This window comes from Manis pentadactyla, chromosome 8 (assembly GCF_030020395.1).
Source record: "Manis pentadactyla isolate mManPen7 chromosome 8, mManPen7.hap1, whole genome shotgun sequence".
NCBI classification, from domain to species: domain Eukaryota; kingdom Metazoa; phylum Chordata; class Mammalia; order Pholidota; family Manidae; genus Manis; species Manis pentadactyla.
The window spans coordinates 13590610-13608707 of NC_080026.1; the positions used below are offsets into that span (position 1 = coordinate 13590610).

Below are 18098 nucleotides of genomic sequence, written 5' to 3' on the forward strand. Positions count from 1 at the left end.
TTTCTTCCTCAAGCAGTGGATCTTCAAAATATAAATTTTTCAGAGTGTTGATTTGTCATGATTTACTGGCTCTGATAAGCAAGCCAAAGGTTTGAAATAATAACTGTTAGAACATAAAGGGATGGAGGAAGGATTCCAGTGTAAATGTTAATTTTCTTAGCTGAAATTTTAATCATCTTTTTTGAATGTAGTGAATGACATTCATTTAGCTAAAAGTACCTATTTATTACCATAACCAGAATTACAGCATGCCTAGAAAAGTCCTTTGTGTCCTGATTCAAATGATATATCCAATAAGGATCTAACATCCCAAATATATAAAGAACTCATAAGCCTCAGAACCAAAAAAATACAAATAACCCAGTTAAAAAGTGGGTAGAGTATCTGAATAGACATTTGCCAAAGAAGAAATACAAGTGGCCAACAGGCATATAAAAAGATGCTTCATATCACTAATCGTCAGGGAAATTCAAATCAAAACCACAATGAGATATCACCTGACACCAGTCAGAACGGCCACTATCCAAAAGACAAGAAACAACAAGTATTGACAAGGATGCTGAGAAAATGGAACCCCACTACACCCACCGTTGGTGGGTGTGTGAACCAGGGCAGCCACTGTGGAAAGCAGTATGAAGGGTCCTCAAAAAACTAAAAAGAGCAATACTATACAACCCACTTCTAGGAATTTACCTGAAGAAAGCAAAATCTCTGATTCAAAAAGATACATGCACCCCAATGTTTTATTACCACATTATTTACAATAGCCAGGATTTGGAAGCAACCAAAGCATTCATCAGTTAATGAATACATAAAGAAGTGGTACATATATGCAATGGAATATTATTCAGCCATAGAAAAGAAAGAAATCCTGCCATTTGTGACAACATGGATGGACCTAGAGGGTATTCCGCTCAGTGAAACAAGCCAGCTGAAGAAAGACAAATGCCATATGATTTCACTTATTTGTGGAGTATAAAAACAAAGCAAAACAGAAGGAGCAAAATAGCAGTAGACTCACAGAAGCAGAGAAGTGACTCATGGTTATCAGAGAGGCACGGTTAGAGGGGTGGAGAGGGGGAGGGGGATAAAGGGACACAATAATTGTCAATTGCAATATAAGTTGGTCACAGGGATAGTAGTACAGCATGGAGAATATGGTCAGTGATTCTGTAACATCTTCCTACATCAATAGGTAGTAACTGTACTAGAGAGGGTGAGGATTTAATAATAAGGGTAACTGTTGCACCACTGTGTTGTACATTTGAAACCAATGTAAGATTGTGTATACCTGTAGCACTATATCCAGACATACTAGGATTAAGTAGAAGGGGAGACCAAAGAGAATAGTAAAAATCAGACCATCTGAGGCAGTAAGCGCCCAGTTTGAGAAGTATCCAAAAGACACAAGAGGCAGGACTTCCTCCACTGGTTTTTCGTACTTGCCAATGTGGCCTCTGAGGAAAGTGGGGAAAAGCTGCTGAAGAGAGGAGGGAAAGATCTGGTTTGAGTAGAAGGTAGCAGCGGCAGGTTAAGTGAAGATAATTAAATTAAGTCTTTAAGGAACCCATCAAAGCCCAGAGTCCCTCTCCTGGGAAAAGCATATGACCCTTTGCCGGGAAGAGTGAATCAGGTACAGTGCTTCCAATAAAACCTGGAAAGGCCTATGAGAAACCAACACAGTTCTCTGCCTCTCCTGGCTTCTTTGTCCTTACAAAAAAAGCATGAATAGTATACAGAAAACTCATTCTTCAATCTGAAGTACTTAAAACTATAACCAAGTAGCAGATAAAGTGATAGGGAACCAAAGGAAAATTAACCCACCTATATTGGAGCAGTACAAGTATTTTCTAGGGCTGCAAACGTCAGGCATAAGTAATCAAAAGAAATGTCAAAGCAACCATGCAAAATATTACACCAAAAAAAGGTAAATATGTGCATATATACATAAAGTATAACTTAAGAACCTCATTCCTTGCTTTCATTCCTATTTTCCTCAGCTTTCCCTGTGCATTCTCTGTAGAGCAGCAAGGGTGATCTTTTCTGAAATTGCATCTTCACTCTGTCCAGTGACTTCTTTACAACTGTAATAAATTCACATTCCTCACCATGTCATACCAGCCCCACATACTCCAGCTTCTGCTTTCTACTCCATCTTTACCTCATACAATTTGTCCCTTATTACTATATTCCAGTCATTTTGTATTTTTATTATTCCTGGACAAAGGGTCTTTACCTTGCTGTCCTTCCACCAAATACCCAAGAGGTTCAGTCATACTTGTTCAGTCATAGCAAATGTTAACTTGCCAAAAGGGTCTTCCCAGAACACCTAATTTTGCCTTTTCTTATGCCCTACCTCCGGAACTCCATTCCGTCATTTTACCCATATAATTCCTTGTTTATGGTCTCTCTCTTCCCGGAATGAAAGATCTATGAGGACAGGAATCTTGTCTGTCTTACCTACCATGCTATCACCAGTCTTGATAAGAGCCAAGTACATAATAGGTGCTTAGAATATTAGAGTTGAGTGAATGCATGAATTAATGAGCTGAAGTGGCAAAGTGCGAAGGAAACAATAAACCATGGCCCAGCTGCGCTTGCGCAAGCGGCGCTGTCCTGTGGCGCGGCTCTGCGCCCTCGCGCCCTTGCACTCCGCCCGTACTGGGCTGAGAGGCGGCTGGAGGCACGGGGGCCGCTCCGGGGCCGGACTGGCGGAGGCTGCGGCCGCCAGGACCGAAGACCGTGGCAGAGAAGAGGCAGCTGTTTGTAGAAATGCGTGCTCAGAATTTGGATGTGATACGACTGTCAATTTACCGAACAGCCTGCAGATTAAACAGTTTGTACAAAAACGGTGCAACCTACATCTTGTTGATACCTGGAACATGATTGATTCCTTCGAGGCAATGGTCTGAATATACTGGACCATACCAGTGAGATCAGTGTGACCCGCCTCGAAACGGCCGTCTCATCCATCTACTAGGAGATGAACAAGCGCCTGTCTTCTTCTCACTATATTAATTTTAAAGGTTCATTAATGTATCATCGTAGTTCATAAATATTTTCCCAACACAGTGTAAGAAAGAATAGTCTTTAGTCTGATGAATAAAAAAGGCTTGTTGCCTAGTATAATTCAAATAATAGTATGAAGTATATCTGCTTTCATTGTTGAAATTTTAGACTGGAAATTTAGACTAGTTTAAGCACCATGACAAATACCTCTAATCTCCTGTTTCATTTATACAAAATTTCAAACCATACCAGTCACTAATATATAAGCACTTCACTCATAATATCTGAATGATTAACCATAGTAATTGTAACAGAGTATTTTGCATGCCTCCCCAAGGATCAATAAACTACAAAGGTTGTTGAATATGCATCTATCACAGAATGACTGTGTCAGCACTTCAGGAGGCAAAATCGTAAAATAGAAGAGAGTAGTTCAGATTTCAAAAGTCATCTAATTAATAATTGGAAAGCAGAAAAAATGTATAACCCCCTCCCAATGATTCAAGTCATAAGAATATTTTAGAATCCTATATTTATACTAATCAGTGAAGAATAAAAATAAATGTAGGATTTTACATGTACAGTTTGGTTTAAGCAACCCCATTTTTCAGTTGAAGGCAATGTACATATGTGACATACTTGTATATTATACTAACACAAATGCACTTATAATGTACTCAATCTCAGTTTTAAAGTTCAATTGCCTTTAAAAACAAATGTGAAGTGATTTTATATTAACTATACAATAAAATGTTAAATATCATGTAACAGTTCACTTTGGAAAGAATTGTTACAATTTAGGATATTAAAATATCTGACTCAAGATTATTAATGATTTTGATTTTAATTTAGAAGACATTTATGTAGCAGTAGCTATTCTACAAAATTTTTAAAGATACTTAATCTAAAGTTAAGTATAGATTTTTGAGTAGTACTTTGGTGGATTTTTAAGAAAATATGACTGGAATATTATTAAATATACCTGTAAAGTAAAACTTTTATTAGAATGTGAAATATAAGGGTTTCTTCAATCATATGATTCATAATTTTTTCATTTTTTAATTTTCATAATATTTTAATGTAATAGTACACCTTTTTAAAAATATTACCCTGATTGTTTAACCCATACTCAATATGTGACCATAAAACAGAATCATTTTTACTCTTTATACTTGTCTCCTATAAATGGCTTATATTATTAATCTTATTTATACTTGCATTCTTCCTATACCCTGAGGTAAACCTGTGTCCCTTAAATTTTATTTATGTCTTTGAAATTTAAGTACAACTTGCTGTCAAAAGAAATGTATTCTCCTAATTATGCCCAGAACAAACACCTAAGAGACCCAGTAGAATCGTAAAATGCAAAAAATACAGGCATTCTTTGCAACAAGGTCTCTTAAAAATGGCCTGTTTTGTAATCTCATAAGTTGTAAAACTTTACAGTAACAGGTCATTCTACTATATTCTTGTTTGGTTTTTAAACTTTTATAATTCTAAAATAGAATAAGTTTATTTCATACATTTGTTATTGTACTGTAGATTTCTGGAAATACTTCCATTATTGCTTTTAGAGTCCCTAAAATAAACCTTTTATGGGAGTAGAAAATTGGTTTTTTAATTTTCACCTTGTGTATTTGGGACTGTTCCGTATAATCCAAATTTAAAGCATTGGCTATCAAAAGGTGTTTGAAGTTTGAAATCAAATTTAAATGACTTCTTAACTAAGAAATAGTAATATTTGATACAGAAAATTCCATTACTATAATTATGATGATAGAAAGGTATATTATTACAAATGACTTACATTTCAAAAATCCACATTTATTTCAAGAATTTCTACATCTAGAAACTATGGGGGAGATGAGGTGAATGCCAAAAAATGGGAGGAGGCATACTTATTTGCTTGTAATTATTTACAGTCAATCTAAAAATAAAAGTATTCAAGAGCTATATTTTGTAGTCATTTGTGGAAATTCTAAGTTATTGTCCTGAGATTAACCAACATTAATTTAAAAGATGTCTCAGCATTCCTTTTATATCATGATAGGTTTAATTAATTTTACCTCTGGTAGGTCAAAGGCCTATTGTGAACTAATCTTAAAAAATATCAGATCGGTCCATTATGAAATCTTTAATATTTGGCATAGCAACAAAATATAGTATAGAAATTAGATGTAGGATCAAGCATGGCAACTTAATTTGTCAAGAAAAGGTTTAAGTGAAAAGTAGGTAAATATATTGCTCTTTCAAGAAGTATACCAAGTCTGGAAGAGAGACTACTACACAGATTTCATTTTTAAATTTGGCCTAAAGTAGCACTGCTCCTTTAAACTTTAGTTCTTGAAAAATTATAGAGAATATAAAGTCGGTTTAATTTTGATATGTGGGAGGTCTATTTACAACCACATGAAATCATAATGCAATTAAAATGGTTAAGAAATTAATAATGTTGAAGTAGATGTGAGAAATATATTTCAGATATTTAAAAGTTCCTAAATATAACCTGAGTATTATTAACAAACGTGTTTATCTCTGCTTTGGATACAGGTTTGTGTATAAATGAAAATTGAAAACATCAATTATGTTTGTCCACAATATCAAGTATAAAAAGTAGAGAAAAAACTGGCTATTGAATATGTTCAATAACTAGTACAGATGTTAACCTATCTTATTTATGTGGCATTTGTAGAATTAATCATTAATTCATGCTTAAATAAGTTTTATATGCTAAAGCACACCAAGTATGTCCATTAGAGTCAGATGATAATTACTATAGTCAGAAATAAAAACAATATTTAGACCAGTGAGTGGGTAAGGAATGTTGAAACGATACAGACTTGAGAGTCAGGGAAAAGGATAAAAATCACTAAAAACTGTGCCTGGCAAATTGTACAGCTGGGAATTGAATAGGTGCATAAAGAAACAGTGAATAAATTAGTTCTTCTGACCTCTATAAGTTGACAGTAACATGAGAGACATCAACTTTAAACAAATAATTGTCCCAGAGTGCAATAAATGCTATGTTAAGTTATGTGGAAGCCCAAAAAATAAATATTGAAGTGCCTGAAGTAGTTGTGGAAAGAGTAAAAAAAAAAAGGGGGTTTACTTATGTGTAGAGAAGGAGGAGCTATGAATTCTAAGCAGGGCAGGGATGACATATACTGAGGTACAGCCTGATAACTGAACAGGGCCCTTCTGGGTGGGGAAGACGAAGGTGCAAAGGGAGTCAGTTTTAACCTTGTATGTACTTCTGTCTTGACTTTGTTGCTGCTTCTCCTTCTCTTTCTCCTCCTCCTCCATCTTCATCATCATCACATCGTCATCCAAGCAGTGCCTCAAACTTGTTACACAGACTTTTCTCATCCCAGCTGTGTCAAACAACATGACTAGCGCATGGCGAATGCACTGAGAATAAGACGTGAGACAGGCCTTGTGTGGTGCTAAGTTGTGACTGTCTTTATATGCCATTTGAACTGGTTATTTGAGAGTCATCTTATACCAGAACCACAGGATTTGTATTAGTCCTATACAGTTCATTAAAATTCACTAAATAAATTAGTGAATAATTTGACTAAATGATAAATTCAGTTAGTGAATAATTTCACTAAATTCACTGAATTTAGAGACGCCATGTTTCCCTTCAAGTATCCATATTAGTAAATAAAAATGGATGCCTGTCGCCAAGTATTAAAGATCCTACTAATTTCCAAGATTTCTTGGAAATCTCCGTTTTATCCTAAAAATTGACCATACTTTTACCTTCTCTTCCATATTATAGCTATGTTTTTTTAATTGGAAAAAGTACTGCATATCACTAGTTAAAAATGATACCCAAGAATACACACACACACACACACAGTTGACCTTTGAACAATGTAACATTAAGGAAACAGTCAAAACTCTGCATATAACGTTTGACTCCCCAAAACTTAACTACTCATAATAACCTACCATTGACTGGGAAGCCTTACTGATAACATAAACAGATCATCAACCATGTTTTGTATGTTACATGTATTATATGCTGTATTCTCACAATAAAGCTAGAGAAAAGAAAATGTTTTTTCAAATTGTTCCAGTTCTCCAGAAAGTTCCCAGTGTATTTATTTTTTTTAAATCTGCATATAAGTAGACCCGTGCAGTTCAAGCATGTGTTGTTCAAGGATCAACTGCACAAAAATATATACAGTCATAAGATTATTTTGAAATTCAGAGAGTGACAACACTGAAAAGCAAAATAAGTTATTTCTATGTAATCCTAAGTCTGTTGCTAAACCTGCTAGGATAGTTCTGTTCATGGACAGAATACAGATCACCTTTTAAATATTAACTATAGGTTTTTCAAATGTAATAATGGTTAAAGAGACTATGTGGACATGGTTTTCTTTTTAAGGAAAAAGAACGGTTGAAGCAAGAAAAACGTGATGAGAAAAGATTAAATAAAGAGCGTAAACTAGAGCAACGAAGATTAGAATTAGAAATGGCAAAAGAACTAAAGAAGCCTAATGAAGACATGTGCTTAGCAGACCAAAAGGTAATTTATCATGTAAACCATTTCACTAATAAATTTAATTTAATTTTTCCTGTGTTTTCACCTCATTCCTTTGCCAGAGCTGCCAGTACGAAAGCTTTCACTTTCAGCTGAGCAGTGCATTTCCAAGTCTAGGTCAATTTGCTTCTCCTGGATGGCCACCAATAAGTCTCTTGACCTCCTGTGCTGAAAATGGAAGTTCTAAATATATAAATTCTAAATATATAAGTGGAGCGCTGCAAATCTTTTTTGTTGAAATAAAAATACTGTACAAATTTACAAGGGTGAATGATAAAAGTAGATAGGATTTCTGTGTTTCATTTGGTCCTTTCTGTATGTTTAGATACAGAAAGATCTACCTTCTCCCCAAACCCCCTTAGATATTTAAATAAATGAGTATTTATAATCTGTAACCTCCTTCAGTGCTTTAAACTTGTTAGCTAACTTGCATTGAGTATGTTTACTACTTTCCAGGCACTGTGCTAGGTGCTTTTTATATATGAATTCTCTCATTTAATCCTCACCATAATCCTGTAGAACACATATTTATGCCCATTTACAAGTGAGAAACTTTGACACAAAGGGTTAAGGAACTTGCCCAAGATGACACATCTAATAAGAGGCACCTTGGATCCAAACTCCAATCTGTTAAACTCCAGGGTCCATACTGTTTATCACCTTGAAAGCCAAGAAATGCATCCAGTCAGAGGACCTCATGTGTTCTCTCTCCTGTTGTTTTCACAGACGTGTGATGTTGCTAAAATAGGTAAAAGTAGAAATTTGGAAAGAGCAAGATAATCATGTTAACTGGCATGATTTACATACTTATCAGAAGTCAATTATGTTTGACTGTAGTTAAGATGGTATTTCTAGAAAGTCATCAATGCATATCATTTCTGTAATACTGTCAATAATACTATATTTAGTCAATAGCATCTATTTTATATGCCATGTTCATCTGCTAGTACAAAGAATGAATGATTGTCTCTTTTCAGCTTTTTCTAAAGCACTTAAAGCAAACTTAATATCCTAGTGGGGACTTAGTTATAATAATCTATTTATTTACTTAGCACAAGTGCTTTTAATTACAAATAAAAGTATAAATACTAGTTTTAGTAAAACTGGATGTTTAAATTTTCCTAAGTCCAGAGTGGGTACATAGGTTAGTTGACACATTTAGTAGGCTCATAGTGAGCAATTTTTTAAAATCCTAAATGACCTTTATTTTCTTGAATTTGTTACTTCCATTTAAATCCATATGCATTAAATCAAATATAGAAATCCATTTTAAGCCTTACTTTTGTTAGCTTTGTTATATAAATTTTTTTAATTGTATAGTATGTGTGTGTCTGATATGGTTCAAGAAAAAAGATTCAGACTTAGATGGTTTTCAAATGGAACATAAAAGGTTTGTATGCTATCAGATATTATCCATAGTTCTGTGTTTCCACACAATATTACTAGAAAAGGTCATTGGTTAGTTGTTTCAGTAAGTGCAGGGTGGAGGAACATTGTTTAACAAAGACGAGTGAAATAGAAATATTTAAAAGTTCATTGTTTTTTTCATCAAAATTTAAAATACTATTATTAAATCTCATTCATGGACAAAAATGTTTTAAATTACCTTATTCACTTCTTAAATATCCATGACAACTGGTACTACAGTTCTGTTATTAAAATGTTAATATATGAGCATATTTGAGAAGTAGCAAAAGAGGCCGCTTTCTAATTTTAGTATTGAAATTCAGTATTAGTGTTTTGCTGCAAGCCGAGAGACTATTAGTTGCAGTAAAACTGGGTTCTTGATAGGATCATGGGTTCTGGTCCAAATAATTTATCTGCATTAATTAGCCAAAGATGGTACCATTCTCCCATTGGCCCATAGATGCATGGTAGTTTCTGACCTATGAAAAAACTGTAAATTATGAATCAGTCTCCATCATTAGAAGAAATTAGTACATGTGCCCTACTTAGTATGTCCATGGCAAAGTACTTTTGAAATGTTTATTTCTTACGTTGCTCCAGTTATGTAACCCACATTCTATCAATATAAGTTAATTAAAATTTGTGTTCTTTTTTCAGAATTCTGAGTTCATATTAAGTTCAATTAAAATTTATTGACGGTTACTTGGTTTCAAGGTCTTACGCTTAGTACTATGGGGTTGTGGGGTTGCAGAAATACCCTCAGGGAATCCACAGTCCAGAGGGAAAACCGCTGGTAGAATTCAAGAGTAAAGAAAGATAGCAACTTGTTCTATTTCAGAAGATATGAAGTCAAAGCCTTTTTAATTAATTAGTTTTTTATTTTCTTTTATTTTTCAGCCTTTGCCAGAGTTGCCTCGTATTCCAGGACTTGTTCTCTCTGGAAGTACATTTTCAGACTGTCTCATGGTGGTGCAGTTCTTACGAAACTTTGGTAAAGTTTTGGGCTTTGATGTGAATATTGATGTTCCAAACCTGAGTGTCCTTCAAGAGGGATTGCTAAATATAGGGGACAGCATGGGTGAAGTACAAGACTTGCTTGTGAGGCTCCTCTCAGCTGCTGTATGTGATCCAGGTCTAATTACAGGATACAAGGTAAAAAAACAAAATACAAAAAATTATTTTAATTTGTACCCTCAGTGCATTGATAGCTGGCTTTAGGATATTAGCAAAAGAGTGTATACACTGATCCAATGTTTTCCACATCTCACAAAGTTAAGTGTAGATTTGCTTTCAGTTATGAATGGTCCACATCTAGGAAAACCTGGTTCATAAAGCCTAGGGAATGTAGATATTCCCAAATTACTCTTATTTTCCTCTAGCTTTTGGCCAAAACCAAGCTGACTTAAGGAAAGTGATATTCAGCAAAACAGAATTTATAAATCATAAAGAATTAAAATTTATGTATGCCTTTTGAAATTAATGCTGTGTGCTCTCAATCACTGTGAATAATTGAGGCTAATGGCAGCACCTCTAAGATCAGCATGTTAAGACTGAGCTGCTCAGTGGATAACTCAAGATACTCAAATTTATCTTAATTCCAGCTAAGATACACATTTCAGTCAGCTTTGCTGTAGATAATATTGTAGAGAGAGAAGTTACCAGATGCACCAGTTACTTGTTCCTCCATTTTCCTGTTTAGTATACCAGACAATAAAGTCCATGACACTCTAGAGCTGGAAAACAGAATAATAGTGCCCCAGGACCTCCCGCAACCAGTACCGATAGACCGTCTAGATAAAGCCTGGGAAAGCTTGAGATAGTTTCTGTAGTCGAAGAAGGTATATCTGCCCATCAATTTACATACTCTCCTTCCCGCCTATTAACCAAGGGTTTAAAGAACGAATAGAAAGATGCAAGTACTCAAATACTTGTCTATTATCTGTTGCCTATTTTTATCTTCACTTCATTTAAAGTGTGAATAAAGCCCTTTTCAGTAATATATAGATAATATAATAACAATATTTTAAAATCTCAATTGTTTTTATGTTCTGTATGGTTAGGACCAATACTGACAAAAATGCCAAACTTTTATAGGCCAAAACGGCTCTTGGAGAACATTTGCTGAATGTTGGCGTGAATCGAGACAATGTTTCCGAGATCTTGCAGATCTTTATGGAAGCCCATTGTGGACAAACTGAGCTCACCGAAAGCCTGAAGACCAAATCTTTTCAGGCCCACACTCCGGCCCAGAAAGCCTCGGCCCTGGCCTTCCTGATCAATGAGCTGGCATGCAGCAAGACTGTGGTGAGGTGAGCATATGCCTAGACTTCTCTGGTGATCCTTTCCTGTTCTCAGTTTGTCTAATCAAAATAATTTATATTACAAAGTAATACAAATTGCCCATACAAAGTCCAAAGTTATACAATAGCACAAAGAAAAAAATTAATATTACACTTAATCTCACCATTCAGAGATGACTACTCCTAATAATATTTTAATGTATTTATTGCAGTCTGTTGAAAAGAAAATTTGGATCTTACTGCATGTTTTCTTTGCAACCATTTTGTTTACTTAATAATTCTGTTAATTATTCATATAAGGAAACATCAAAATAGTTTTTTCTTACTATGGCAACAGAATCCAGCACCTTTGCAAGAATTCAGAATTTTTTCTTTCTTTGACATCTTTGAGTGATAAATAACTACCTGATTTTCCTTCATAGCCATTAATAGAATTATCCAGCTTTTTATTTTATTATATGCTAGTAACAATTTAATATTATTAGTTTATTGATGTATTGTACTTTTTAAAAACTAATCACATTTAAGAGTCAAAGTAAATTTTGTACTCTAGTAGTTCAAGTTTTGGTGAACAAATCCATATTCATCTTGTTCTTTTTATTCATTATTTTACATATTTTAATTATGTTACTTTTAGTTCTTTACCTTTATAGGAAAAGGATCAATCTGTATATTTCAGAACCATGCATTTCTACCATTGGTGGACATATTTAGTCTTCTGTACATCTCTTAGCTGTGATACTGTATTGATATAATTTTTCATTTGTTTTTGCTACTCATTGACATCATTTTTACTTAGCAAAAAATGGCAACAGTTTACTCGCCATGTTAACATATTGCATAATGGATTAATTTATATCTTCTAATAAATTTTTGCATTGACAGTGAAATTGACAAGAACATTGATTATATGTCAAACTTGAGGAGAGATAAATGGGTGGTAGAAGGTAAACTCCGCAAGTAAGTCCTGTTTTATTAAAGTTAGTATACTGTTTCTGTTGTACAAATTCCCCAGTAAAACATAAATTGCAAAGATAGAATTTAAACTTTATTTTCTCTAAGATATAAAGAAAGGTAAAGCTTAATTTAAGATGAATTAAGAAATTAATAAAACCCAGGGTAAGAGTTTGCAATGGACAAAATTGTAATTAGAGTCATTGAACATCTTATGCTTCAAACTTAGAAGACTGTCAGTTTACCTTTTTTCTGAAGTTAAGCAATCACATTTCCTAAGATTGTTGTTGCTATCAAGTTACTTTTGTCATAAATAGAATTTGTTTAGAACTACCACTTTTTAAAATTGCTTTCTAATTAAAGTTTGCTTTTATAGAGTCTAAAATATCCAATGTATTCAGAATTAAAACTTAATTAGCTTGCTGCCAGGAAATATAATGCTGAAATTATTCAGTTTCTATGTAAGAGGGTATTTCTTTGCATAATTTGAACAGAAATGTATTCAGTCTGATAGCATGGGATCAGGAATTATAATTGGTCATTGCTAGAGTTAATATTTCAGCTAAGTTTTATTTTTTTTAATATATTCTAATTCCAAAGAGATATCAAGAATAATTCTTAAAAGTATATTCTGTAATTTCTGGAAACATAATTCTTAAATTTCCTTAATTCTAATTTTATTGCCATTGACTTATTACTCATCCATGAGGCATTTTTGCTTAAAACTCACATTATTCTCTCTAAAAAGTATGAAGAGAAGCTGTTCTTGCGCATCATAATTTTGTTACATTTAAAGGCTCAGAATCATTCATGCTAAGAAAACAGGCAAGAGAGACACTTCAGGTGGCATCGATCTTGGAGAAGAGCAGCACGCGTCGGGCACCCCCACAGCAGGACGCAAGCGAAGAAAGAAGGGCGGGGACAGTGATGACTACGACGAAGACGACGATGACAGCGATGACCAGGCTGATGACGATGAGGAGGAGGAGGAAGACAAGGAAGACAAAAAAGGAAAGAAAACTGATGTCTGTGAAGATGAGGTAATCAAGTTTAGGTGGATTTTATTACTTAACGAAGATAACATACTGAAAACAGAATTTGGGGATCAAGTGGATTTGGGTTTGAATTCCATTTTGACGCTTACTTGCCTCAGTTTCTTCATCTGAAAACAGAATATGTATAACAATCACCTCATAAAGTTTTTTGTGATGGTTTAATAATTCAGTGTAAGGATGGACTTACACTGAATAAACAAAGTTAAGTTTTTCTTTTTATAGAACATATTGAGAGTTCTTCAAAGAATCATGCAGATTCTTAATTTCAGGTAACCTCTTTCATTCTGGTAAAATACTACCATATATCTGTACAATACTTCATGCCTTGAAAATATATTGTCACATAGTGAAACTGATGTATTTCTCAAGCATCGGTTTATTATGTGCCTAGCTCTGGGCACTTTTGATCAAAGATGAATAAGGTACCGAAAGTCCTCTCTCAACTTGCAGTCTCATTGAGGAAGGTTTGCCATAAGAAAATGTAATGTACTACATGTTAATTGCTTTGACAGTGGTATTTATTCTGTGCTAGGCAGGTAGAAAGGAAGGGCATTTAACCTTTATGAGGAATAAGTTCTCACAAAGGCTTTCTGGGCCCATTGGCTGAGGCTAAAAGGTGGGCTAAATGTTAACCTGGAGAAGAACCCATAGAAAAGTGCTCAGGCAGAAAGAATAGCATCAACAGGGACGTAGAAATCTGAAACCACGACGTGCTTTAAGTGATTCACAAGTGCTTCATTGTTATTAGAGAGCCTCCTAGCAACAACTGTGAACTAGGATTTACACTTTTTTGGTAAGAGGAAGCCATTGCTTCCTCTTTGTAAGTAACAGGGTATAAGTCACAGAATGACAGAGTGAGACATGCTTTTTTTAGTGGTTCACTATGGCAGCTCCATGGAAAATAGAAATAGATTTGGGGTAGGGCAAGATCAGAGGTGGGAAGATCAGTCAGGAGATGTTGCAAGAGTTTAGTGAGTTGTAGGGTCCAAAAGTAGCCCAATGGTAGTTGGGAAGGAGGAAAAGATTCAGTAAATACTTAGGAAGAAGAATGAGTAGTATTTGAATGATAGGTTGATGGACTGGTAGGATTGATTCCAGGCCATCTGGTTTGGGAGGCTGCATGGTATTCTTGCCATTAACTGAGTAAGAGAAATAAGGAGGAGCAGAGTAAATAGATGATAGAGGAGAAGGGGAGTACAGAACAGATGATGGAAGACAAGAAATGATGGTGGGTTTATTTCGGACATGTTAAGTTTGAGGTGCCGATGCAACAGTTCAGCAGTGAGTTGGATATAAGAATCTGAAGCCTAAAGATGAGTTCAGTCCTGAAGATACAGATCTGGAAGTTATTCACACAGACAATAGTTTAAAATCATGAGGTGGGTGATTTTTGTACAGGGGGATTGGTTTAGGGAATAGAGTAGTAGACTGAAGTTGGACCCCAGGGAATGTCGGACATTTAAAAAGATCCCGTAGGGCTTCTTGTTGAAGAAGGAGCGGTCATAGAGGTGGGAGATGTCTGTAATGGGTCAAGGATCCTTGAGGCCATCGCCAGAGCCAGTGACTCACTAGGAAGACTCACAGAGCAGAATCAGCAGAGAGAAAAGGCATGTGAGCCACAGCCCAGAGGAAACCAGACCCACACTGTTAATAGTTTTCCCAGTAGAATCATCCAGGGTGGGCTTAAGTCTCCCAGGAATGAGTTATGACAAGTATAAAACTCCCAGGAGAAAAGCAGGTGTTCAGTATACACCCCATTGTTAGCACAATTGGGTTCCAGTGAGCCAATCTTATCAGCGTGGGAGGAAACCCTCTGAAATCCAAGTTCCCAGACACCAGCCAGGGACCAGCCTTGTAAGCAGCCTTGTAAGGCCTTTCAAAGGGGAGCAGTCAGACCTGCAATGTTAACTCTTTTCTACACATGTAGTAGCAAAAATCAAGAAAATTGAACATTTCAAAAAGGAGGGAGTGATAAACAATGTTAATGCAGCAGGAGTCTAGTGTGATGAAGATCGAAAGTGTCTGTGGGCTCGGGCAAGGCAGCAGTCACTGGGGACCAGTGGCAGCACTGTCGTTAGGTCAGAGCAGGAGCCGGGTGGTGATGAATCGGGAACAAGAGGAGGTGAGGAGCTGAGGAGGACTTCTGTAAGCATTGTGCCTCAGAGGAAAAGCTGGTTCCTAAAGGGGGACAGATACCGAGGATTATTCAGATGTGCAAGACTAAATATGATTTTCAGGTTGAAGGGAAAGAGTCAGTAAGAGAGGGGGTTGAAGACTGTAAAGAGAAGTAAAGAAATAAAGAAAATAATTAATGGGGCAAGGTTGATAAAGACTACTAAAATTTGTTAACTAATTATTTAAATATCATTAATGTTTCTTAAACCACATGTATCATTCAAAGTGATTTTTTTTATGAGTATTGAATTATAGAGTTAGATTATAGGGTTTCATTGATCAAAATCCTGGCAAATGTATACATTATTAGTGTGAGAAAACAGTTTAAAAACTTTTTAAGATAATTATTTTAGGACCTAACAAGCCAAAATAGCATTTCCTTTAAGTGATTTTAGAGTTATTTCTTATAATGAAGAACTGGTAGCTACTTATCAATTGCCTTAAAAAATTTAACTATTTAATGAGCTCAGTGATAAGGTAGATACATTATTCCTCAAAAAATATGTTTAGATTCTTGATTAAAGTTTAGGGAGAGTGCCAATAATTAAAACTCCTTAGAAGATTTATTTCAGAGAGCCTTTCTGTTGAGACCCGTGTGATCGCTTTCAGTTAGAAGGTCCTGCCCTTGACTAAGTCCATCCCCCTTTGTCTGAAAGATGATTCCCTCTTCTCCACACTCTTCCATTCCTTCAGCACATGGAGTCTTTATATCTAAAACTTAGAATTGTGTTGAAACCTACGTGAGCTTTAACTTCACAAGTTGGCCTGGTAAGAGATTGTGTGGATGATTGAACTTTGACACATAGGGACATACAATGGCCTCTCTTTTGGCTGGGAAATCATGGAGAACCACGGCAGGGACGGGTTATTTGTAGCTAGTCTTCTTGCCTTTCTCTCTCATCTTTCAAGTTCCTTCACATCTCTTAAAATTATAAGGCCTGTTAGCCAAAACTCCCTGTCCAAATGAAAAGTAGGCATTTTACTTCCTTTTCATCTTAGGGAGAGTCTTAGAAACAGCAGTAACTTTATTTGACTGATAAATAGTTACTTTGATGTCTTTTGCAAGTATTTTTTATTACTGTTGCTTGAATTGTATTTTTATATAAGCGTATCATCAGACATTTGCTCTGCCAGTCAAAAGATCACTTTAGAATCACATAGACATGTAATTATGTAATTATCTATTTGAGGGTCATTGGGCCTGTTCGCTTTTAAGGTTTCTTTCCTGAAGTAGAATTTGTGTTACTATTAGCACAAATAATATGCCTAAGCACCTCTGTAACTTGCTCCCCTAAATTGGATGAGAAGTAGATAAATGATAGATAATACTAAAACTAGTGAGGCTTCCTTTTCATTTCCTTTTTTTGGGGAGATAACTATACTCATCCAGAAATATCTGCCCATGAGTGATTGGTGGCAGTGTGGCTTTTTAAAAAATGCTTCTAGTAAATGAGCACCAGAAACAAATTTTACTTTTTTAAACCTAAGAGGTACCTGCATTTTCTAGGTACAATTTTCAGAAAGAGGGAAAGTAACCAGTTTGCACACTGTGTGCCTGGAAGTTTGCTGGTTACTTTCAGATCTGTTCTTCTCAGCCCTCACAGATGCCCCCATGTTACAGGAAATGTTATTATCAATTTACAGATAAGGAAATAGTCTTAGAAGAGTTAAGTAGTTTGCCCATAGGAAGTAGCATGGCTAAGATACAAAGAAAATACATGTACCTTTTACTTCATGCTTTCCCTCTAAAATGTATAATTTGGTGGTTGTTTTCCTATATTCATTTTCTAGAATGAAAAATTTCATGTAATCACTAGTAAAGTACCACTTATGAAATTAGTAATATATATAGGAGGGATTATTTTTCTTCTAAATGCTCAATGTGTTCAAAATATAACTTATCTTCTTTGCCCTAAAAGTGACTTCTTCAGTGAATGCTACCAGTATTTTTGCAGTCTCCCAGATTTAAACTCTTACCATAATTTACTCCTTCCTTCATCTCCCTCCCCCCTCTCTGCCTCATAACCCATGAGTTGCCATTACATAACATTTCTAATTAGGTAATAATCTCTTACATCCATGTGCTTTTCTCCATTTCTATTTCTTTTACCTAAGTGAGTCCCACATTCTCCCTCCCTCTTGAATCACTGCAGTGGAATACTAACCAGATTTGACAATTTTAATCCTTACCCTGTTCCAGGCCATCTTACAGCTATTGCCATAATATCTTTGTAAAGCATAGTTCTCATGTTTAACCTCCCTCAAAGGATCCCGTTATTGACCATGGTGAAGCATTTATAGCTCTAGATCGTTTAACCCTGAACTCATCCTTGCCTTATCTCCTGTCTTACCTCTTCATGTACCTTTCATGTCAAGATACATCAAACTCTTTCTGGAATGCCCTGCCCTCTTTTCTCTGATTAATCAATTCCTAACCATTCTTCAGTAGCTAATTAAAACACAACTTCTTCCATGTCGCCTCTCTTGGTAAAAATTCCCACTACAAGTAACCTCACCCTCTCCTGAACTCCATAACTCTTAATCTCTACCTCTTGGGGTCCCTACGGCTTCCTCTATGTAGTGGTTTTTATTTTCTTAGTGTGATGTGCATGTGTCTCCCTACCAGATTATTAGTTTACAAAGAAC

General features: G+C 35.4%; 1 protein-coding gene and 1 long non-coding RNA gene across 27 annotated transcripts in view; one reads left to right on the forward strand and one right to left on the reverse strand.

The window, feature by feature from the left end:
• BAZ2B (bromodomain adjacent to zinc finger domain 2B) overlaps positions 1-18098 on the forward strand; it is a 350617-nt gene that overhangs the window by 304458 nt on the left and 28061 nt on the right. For all 26 annotated transcript variants that reach the window (XM_057505529.1, XM_057505503.1, XM_057505506.1 and 23 more), the window contains 5 exons: positions 7406-7546; positions 9866-10120; positions 11063-11277; positions 12154-12228; positions 13019-13262. In XM_057505529.1, coding sequence (XP_057361512.1) covers positions 7406-7546; positions 9866-10120; positions 11063-11277; positions 12154-12228; positions 13019-13262 — 930 coding nt within the window. The remainder of the gene's footprint in view (positions 1-7405; positions 7547-9865; positions 10121-11062; positions 11278-12153; positions 12229-13018; positions 13263-18098) is intronic.
• Positions 9968-18098, reverse strand: part of LOC130684533 (uncharacterized) — a 48291-nt gene continuing 40160 nt past the window's right edge. The window contains exon 3 of the long non-coding RNA XR_008998815.1: positions 9968-10102. This is a non-coding gene — a long non-coding RNA (uncharacterized LOC130684533). The remainder of the gene's footprint in view (positions 10103-18098) is intronic.